Source organism: Gymnogyps californianus, chromosome 2 (genome assembly GCF_018139145.2).
Source record: "Gymnogyps californianus isolate 813 chromosome 2, ASM1813914v2, whole genome shotgun sequence".
Lineage (NCBI taxonomy): Eukaryota > Metazoa > Chordata > Aves > Accipitriformes > Cathartidae > Gymnogyps > Gymnogyps californianus.
Genome location: NC_059472.1, coordinates 70,195,458 through 70,203,193, shown reverse-complemented (window position 1 = coordinate 70,203,193; position 7,736 = coordinate 70,195,458). Strand labels below are relative to the sequence as shown.

The 7,736-nt window shown below is 56.6% G+C and overlaps 1 protein-coding gene across 1 annotated transcript; it reads right to left on the bottom strand.

Moving 5' to 3' along the window:
- Positions 1 to 2,320: 2,320 nt before the first annotated feature.
- IRX4 (iroquois homeobox 4) lies at positions 2,321 to 6,536 on the bottom strand. The gene is made up of 5 exons (XM_050892349.1): positions 6,492 to 6,536; positions 5,357 to 5,608; positions 4,597 to 4,703; positions 3,296 to 3,624; positions 2,321 to 3,105 (listed from the first exon to the last, which is right to left on the bottom strand). The coding sequence occupies exons 1-5, from the start codon at positions 6,534 to 6,536 to the stop codon at positions 2,321 to 2,323; spliced, it is 1,518 nt and encodes a 505-aa protein (XP_050748306.1).
- Between the last annotated feature and the right edge of the window lie 1,200 nt (positions 6,537 to 7,736).

The following is a 7,736-nucleotide window of genomic DNA, read 5'->3' as shown; positions in this document are numbered from 1 at the left end:
CACCCCACCCGCTCCCTGCACACACAGCAAGGCTTGCGCACACAAACCTCCCGGCCTTAAAATTACCGTCGCAGCGGGCAGCGGGATTTTACCCCCCCATCCCGCTTGCCTCCGCCAATGGCTTGAGGGCAGCCTAAACACTCGCCTTTCCTCCCTTCCCTCTTTCTCGCCTCCTTCATCCCCACCTCCTTAGTTTGGCTGAAAATAATTTGCTTTGTCTAAAGGGTTTCAGAGGCAAAGCTCGCCGGCCGCCCCGGCTGCATTAAAATTCCTGCCGGCCCAGCCTTTAGCTGAGATCGCGGCTCCCCGGAGACTCCACTTTCGCTATTACTGTCAAGTACCCTTGACTCTTTATTTTTGCCCTTTTATCTATTACAACTAATTCCAGTTCTTTTGCCCTTTTCAGTTTAAGACGTGGGCTTTCTGTAAAGCCTCCCCCTGCCACCGAGCTCTCCGGGTGCAGAGCCTTTAGAAATTGAGGGGTTTACTGTCAAAATGAAAATTTCACTTCAAATTATCTTGGCTGATGCACGTTTTCCAGGCCGGGGGCTCCTGTCTGAGCCTTTTGACAGCCAGATCAGCAGAGGGGTTCAGTGATCTCGATAATATCATCCAAGAGAGCGAAAGTCAATACAATGACAGGGAATATGACTGGATACAATCCAATTACGGCTGCTCGCAGCGAGGGGAAGGGCTCGATCTGATCTCCGCGCTCGGATTCCTTTATTCAGTCCTTGCACTAACGGGTCTCGCTAGAAACTTTGCGGGCTGGAGTATGTTATATTTTGGCTGGGTGCTGTCTCGGTTGCGCTTATCGTAGCCTTTATATATATATATATACATATACACATTCCTTATTGTATTCTTATTTATTTATTGGGGGATGGGGGTGGCTGGCGGGGAGCCGCAGGGGTGGGATGGGCGAGGAGGCTGGGAGGCAAGAAGGGCTCTGCTGCTTGTCCTGTGTGTCAGCTCGGTCCTTCGGGCGCTTTTGCTCTCCCCTCGCAGCGCCGGGCGCTGCCGCTCAGGGGCTTTAGGCCGGTCTGCGTAAGCCGGGGTCTGTTATTGCCTCGCAGTTTCTTTTCCAGCAGTTCTGCCTCTCTCCCGGTCCGGGGATCAGTAAAGTTTGTTCTCGTTCCCGGGAAGGAAAGGAAATCTTTTAAACGCCTGTTATCTAAGTGGTAAATTGGCTGCGAGTGCTCCTGAATCACACGTCGAGAGCGCTCTTTCTCCCTCTCTTTCTCTTTCTCTCTTTTTTTTTTTGGCTGCACTCTACTTAATGTCAAAACGGTAAAGCATCTGTCCTGAAGTGCTGAAATATTCATGGAGGATCAGCGATTCTCCATACTGGCAGAGGAGCTGGAAAGCTAAAACGGTTCTTTAAAAGATCAAATTTTCCATGTGAATCAATTGCTCCGCTCACGGCGGAGGCGACGCCGCGGCCGAGCCGGGCCCTTTGGGGCCGACCCCCGCAGCTCGGGGGGGGGGGGGGGACGGGACGGGGACGACGCTCCCGCCCGGCCTCGCCTCAGTGGGCAGCCGGCCCCCCCCGCCCCTCGCCCCCGCCGGCCCGGGCGGCAGCCGGGGCGCAGGGCTGAGCCGCGGGGGCACGGTAAAGCGCGGAGAGCAGCCAAGCATCCCTCCCGCGCATCCGTCCTCCCGCGGCAGCGCTCCGCCGAGCCTCTTTTCCCCTCTCCCGGCAGCCTGTTGACACTCCTTGGAATTACCGGGACCGGCTCCGAGGGGGAACTTTGAAACCGCAAAGATGTTTGTTGCGCAATGCAAAACGCCACCACTTGTGTTACCTCTGAAACAGACAATTTATTGGAGTGAACATACCTTTTAACATATTCTCTTTTTTTTTGTCAAGATAAATTTGTGCAGTAGGTGTAAACTTAGTAGAAGTGCTGTTTGTGAATTATATGCTAACAAGGAAATCAGGAGGAAAAACTCTCGAAAAGTCTTTATAACTAATGTCGGCATGCCTTAAATTAAATCTGAATTAAAATTTCCCGTTTGTAAACTTTCGGATGTAAACTTTTTAAGTAGGTCTACGCTATAGTACGTGCTTTTTGGACATGGAATTAAATAAGTTTCACGACATTGATCCCTTAAAGTCGCAGCCAGGAGAAATTCTTCAGAACAGCAATGAGCAAAGTCTGTCCGTTGAACTGAGCAAACTGAACTTTAAATCCTCGTTTATGTTGTTGGGTTTTTTAAAAAAAAAAGAAAAAGTTTTATATTTAAACTCTCACAAGTCTCTTTTCAGTGTAGCTGACTCTTCAAGCGTTAGAAAGTCCTTTGCCGCTCGGCGGGCCTGTTAGGAACAAAACATTTTGCTTCCTGATTTGGGAAACGCCAGGAACTCTTTGTTTGAGTCATGGTGGGCCAAGTTTGAGAGCTGCCCCTTGAGCACGTTGGCGCCGTTCCCCACCGCGCGTCCCAAGGCGCCCGTTTCCAGAATGGCTCCTTTGGTGGTAGCCCAGGAAACTGTCGTGTTGCCCAGGGCTTGGTTCAAAGTACTGTGCCTGAACAGGGGGTCGTGAAACACCCCGTCCACCCAGTTCCTGAGGTTGGTGACCGGCGAATCCTGGTGCCTGTCGATGACACTGACCGGGGCGGAGACGGCGGCGGCGGCCGAGCCCCCCTGCCGTTTCAGCATGCAGGAGGGGTACTCGGCCTGGTTGAGGGAGGTGGCGGTGTGCGCCAGGGACCAAATCCTGGGCTTCGCCTCCAGCAGCTGCTGCCCCTGCTGGAAGCACATTTTGGACTCGCAGCCGCGCTGCCGGGCGCCGAGCAGGTCGGGGCCGCACTCCGCCGCCGCCGTCTTCAGGCAGCTCCGCGCCCGCTCCGCCGCCGCCTCCTCCGCCTCCTCCTCCTCCTCCCCGCCGGCGGCGGCGGCGGCCGGTGGCGGCATCTTGGCGGGGGGCTCGGCGGCCCGCGGCGGGTGGCTGCCGCCCGGGTGCGGGAGCGGGTGCGGGAGCGGGTGGGGGTGCGGGTGCGGGAAGGGCCGCCTCAGCTCGCACTCCGAGCTCTCCGACTCGGCGGCGTCCAAGTCCTCCAGGTCGCTGAGCTCCAGCTCCTTCTCCTCCTTGCCCGTGGGCTCTGCGGGGTGGGGGCGGGGGAAGGGACAGCAAAAACAAGACACACGGTCACTGGCGGCGCCGCGCTGCCCCGCGGCCTCCCCCACGAGCCAGGCCCGCGGCCGCCCCCACGAGCGGCGCCCGCCCCCGGGGCGAGCAGGCGGCCGAGCCCCCACCGCCGAACCGCTAAGTGCCTGTTTTTAGCAGGGTACCCTCGGCTTTCCCGCTCTTCATCGCCTCCTCCTGCGAACCCTCCTCCTCCTCTTCCTCCTCCTCCTCTTCCTCGTAGGGCCGCTTCTCGTCCGAGCACTTGTTCCGCGGGGGCCAGGTCATCTTGTTCTCCTTCTTGAGCCGCCGGCGGGCGTTGGCGAACCAGGTGGAGACCTGGGTGAGGGTCATCTTGGTGATGATGGCCAGCATGATCTTCTCGCCCTTGGTGGGGTAGGGGTTCTTGCGGTGCTCCTGCAGCCAGGCCTTCAGCGTGCTGGTCGTCTCCCGGGTGGCGTTTTTCCTCCGCGTCCCGCCGTCCATCGTGCCGTACCTGCGGGCACAGGGGAGCACCCGCAGTGTGACACGGCGCCCTCGCCCCCCGCGGACCCGCCCGACCTGGGATCCCAGGGCCCCGGCACCGGCTGCTTGCCTGCGGCACCCCCCGGGGGTGGCTGGACCAGAGAGGACTGAAATGGGGGAGGACAGCTCAGCTTTAAGGGGGCGACCTGCCTCGAGAACTCAGGCCGAGGAAGAAAGCAAGGAGGAAGGGTTCAGGGGGCAGCAGCACCGGGCAATGCAAGTCCCCGCTGTGCCGTGGCGGTGGTGGCGGAAAGAGGGAAGAAAGCGCCTGCCTTTATTCGCGGTAAAGTCAATGTCAACATTTCGGGCAGCAGGGAAATCCTAGCAGCTTGCAAACGCACAGAAATCGCGCTTTCCTGTTGTTTGATCAGTCCTCCCCAAACAGAATACATCTGGGTGACCCCAGGGTGTAACTGTTAATAGAAATATATTTCCTCTTACTCCTTTTATTAGTAATCTCTCCTACCCTTTTGTTCCTGAAATTGTAGAAACCTAACGCAGATGACACTGGGCTGCGACTGAATATTTAATGCACATCCTCCAGGAAAGGTCATCGGCGCCCAGTGGGCCTCAGAGCTTGAAACGGTGTGTAAGTGGTTTTGCGCTGGTTTAAAACTAATAAACATACCAGAGATGCCCAGGCGCCTAAGCCCGACTCCGCGCAGGAAAAGAAAATTACCGCCCCCGTGGAGAGGTACAGGGCCCCCCCCCGCCGCCCGTCCGGGGGCCAGAGGACCCCGCGTCTGTGTGCCTGCGGGAGGGGGACGTTTCGGTGGGGAAGGGGAGGCGGCATCGCCGGGGCCGGGAGGGAGATGCTGGGCGGCGAGGAGGCAGGTCCGCGCCTCGGCCCCGTGGCGGGGCGGGCGGGAAGGGGTGGGGATCGCGGCGGGGGGGGGGGGCAGCGAGCGGGGCCGGGGGGGGTGGGGGGGTGGGGAGCGCTTACCTGTCGTACTGGTACTGGCTGAGGGTGTGATCGTAGGGGTAGTAGGCAGCCGCCGGGGCGATGCCCGCATGCGCAGACCCGCTCCCGTCCTTCGCCTCCAAACTGTTCTGCAAGAGACACCGCGCCGCCGCCCTCAGCCCCCGCCGCCCCCCGCCGCCCGGCTCCCCCGGGTCTCGGGGGGGACGGGGACGGACGCGACGGACCTTGCCGGAGGCCCCTCGGCCGCGGCGGCCAGCGAGATCAATAGAGACATTAACTCGCGCTGTTATGGTGCCAGAAAGAAAAAGAAAAAAAGGGGAAAAAAAAAAAAAAAAAGCTGGTTGGGAAGAGCGCATCGTTTTTGGCGAGCCGGGGTCTGGGCCGCCCCAAACTACCCGGCCGGGCCCTCCGCACTCGGCCGCCACTTCGTCAGGCGCGACTTTTAATTGCGTTACCGTGAGAACCGTGCCGGGTTTGAATATTTAATGACCGCGGGGTTGGACGCGCCGCGCTTCCGCGCCTGTCGGCAAAAGCGGGATGGTGCAGGGGAGCGGCGTGCGGCTCGGGGGCGAGGAGGAGGAGGAGGGAGAGGGAGGAGGAGGAGGAGGAAGGAGAAGAAGCCCCCGGGGCTGCCCCCGCCGCGGAGGGGTCCCTCTGACCGGCCACCGCCCCCGGGGGCGCGGGGGGAGCGCGGGTCCGGCGGGCGGCGCGGAGCAGCACGGAGGACGGGCGGGAGCATCCCCCGCGGCGGCGGGCGGCCGGTGCCGCCGGGGCGGCTTACCAAGGAGTAGAAGGCGGGAGCCTCAGTGCCGTAGGTCACGTAGTTTCCATAGCCCTGGGGGCCGGCGTAGGGGCCGCCGTAGACCCCCAGGGCGGCGGCGGAGTTGAGCTCGTGTCGGGCGGTGGCGAGCAGGCGGCTCTCGTACACCGGGCAATAGACGGGGGTCTGGGCGGAGGCGGCCGCCCCCGTCTCGGCCAGCGTCCGGCCGCTGGACTCGCAGCAGGTCGTCAGGGAGTTGGTGCTCATCAGGAACTGGAGAGAAAGAGAGCGGCGCTGAGGGCGGGAGGGCGGGGGGGAAACTTCCCAAACTGTAACCAAGTTGGGTTGGTTTTTTGTTGTTTATTTTTTTTTTTTTTAATCAGGTCGCAGCTTTGGGGTGTCGCCCCCCTCCCTCCCCTTCCGTATCTTACTTCAATCGGGGTAAAAACGCTCTGGAGAAACGCAGAGGTGCAAGTATTTTATCAGTTTTTTAAAAAAACCCACCACAACAACAAACAAACGCCCCGTGACTGTGGGCGTTTAATCCTCTGTAATACGTTGCTCCAGCCCTTTGCATGTAAAAACTAACTTTTCTGGTGTGTTCTCATAAGACTGGGTTTACACCGGTTTTCTCCTCTTGCAGCACAATGCTTCCCATCTGCGTTTTTAAACCTTTTTTCTAAATCACTCATGCATATTTATTTTGACTGCAGATTTGTAGCAGCCACACACGCATCTGTTATTAACCTGCTGGTTTAGAATATCCTATTATGTTTCTGCGGTCCGGACCGCAGTACTTTCACTGTTTAATTGGTAAACTGTGAATTTAATCGGGAAGGAGAAAAAAGCGCTTGGGGGGGGAGAGAGCGGGTGGGGGTTGGGAGATCTCTAGCTCCCCTTCTCACCTCCCTCATCTCTGTAATCCTCCCCCACGCGTCATTATCACCCCCGAACACTCTAAATCCCGCGTGTTCCTTCCCATTTTAAAATATGTGCGCGAGATATAACTTGGGCATCTTGGAAAGATGCGGAGCGAGCAGCCGATTTGCCGCTCCCGCATGGCTAGAAAGGATCGCTGCCGCTCTTAGCCCTGGACGGAAGTAATCAATAAGGACTGAAATTCAATCAATTAACGTTGGTAGGCAAAAAGTCTTACCTGGGGTGCAGAGGAGTAAGGGTAGCCAAACTGAGGATATGACATGGTACAGAGGCTCCCAGTAATCTAGAAACAAGGCGAGACGTCTGATCTGCACGCTATTGCAGCCTGGCTCTGCTCTATTGTACCAATTGATTGGTAACCACAGGTCCCTAGATGCTTATAGGACGAAGCAGAAAACCACATTTAATTTATTTACATGAAATCTTAAACTTTCTCTTTTTTTTTTTAACCGAAGAAAAAAAAAAAGATATACAGTGATTTTAGCACCTTCCCCTCTACAGCTACGCAACAGAAATAATTGTTACGTGTGGGCTCCGAGGCTGGCAAACGTGACGGCAGAAATACATACTTTGCACCCGCGGAAAAATAAAGGAGGCGGAGGGGCGAGGGAAGAAAAGTGATACAAATAACATCAGTTCAGAAGCACGTTGTTTTAAAAGAGCCGAGCCTCTGACGTCACGCAACACCTATTCAAATTAACCTGCCTCTAAGTTTAACATTCATTTTCGGGAACCTTTCCCCTGGCCTGGAAAATAGACTCTCCAGCATCCCTTTCAGTCTGCCTAACAGGAGCGAAAGTTTGGAAAGCCCTCCGGCAGCGACGACGCCTGCTTGCAGCATTTCTATATATTTCTGCGGGGAAGGGAAGGGAAGGAAATGAATGGTTTTAATCTGAAGGATCAATGTTGTATCAGCTAAGATTTCCCCCCACCCTCCTTAGTCACTGAAGGGCTGGTAAGCACTTTTAATTAGAAATTAATTAATGAGCAGCTGCTTCTTCCCACCCCACAGTAATAATTAGTCTCAATTACAAACAAGACATATGAAGGGACACACGACTGAGTCTTCATTTAAGATTTAATCAACAGTTAAAATTAGCGCTAACGCTGACAATAAAGCACATGACATGCAATCCTGCTTTTCTTTTCGGCTTTTATTCCAGACGTGTGATTACAGGTAGAAAACCCTACAAGCGTATTCCGGGGAATGATTGAAAGGACGTGACTTTTCACGTTAAAACGACTTTGATCCCATCGCAAACCTCCGCTGGAAAAGCCAGCCTTTCGCGGGGCGGAGGGCCGTATCCAGCCTGCCTGTGCTCCGAGGTGCGCACGGTTGCGGGGAGGGGGGGGAGCGGATGTATAGATTAGGGAGGGGGGTGCGACTCAAATGTGCCAAGTGCTGCTTCTCACCGAAGAGCAAACATCTCTTTCCCGGTGGTTAGGTGGTTCCCCGGGGCTA

Bases quoted from the DNA above. Each gene is read 5' to 3' on its own strand.
- IRX4 (XM_050892349.1), bottom strand. From the start codon at position 6,536: ATGTCATATCCTCAGTTTGGCTACCCTTACTCCTCTGCACCCCAG. The intron at 4,704-5,356 runs GTAAGCCGCCCC...TGTCTCTTGCAG, and splicing joins CTCCCGCCTTCTACTCCTTG to AACAGTTTGGAGGCGAAGGA. The intron at 3,106-3,295 runs GTACCCTGCTAA...CCCACCCCGCAG, and splicing joins GAAGAGCGGGAAAGCCGAGG to AGCCCACGGGCAAGGAGGAG.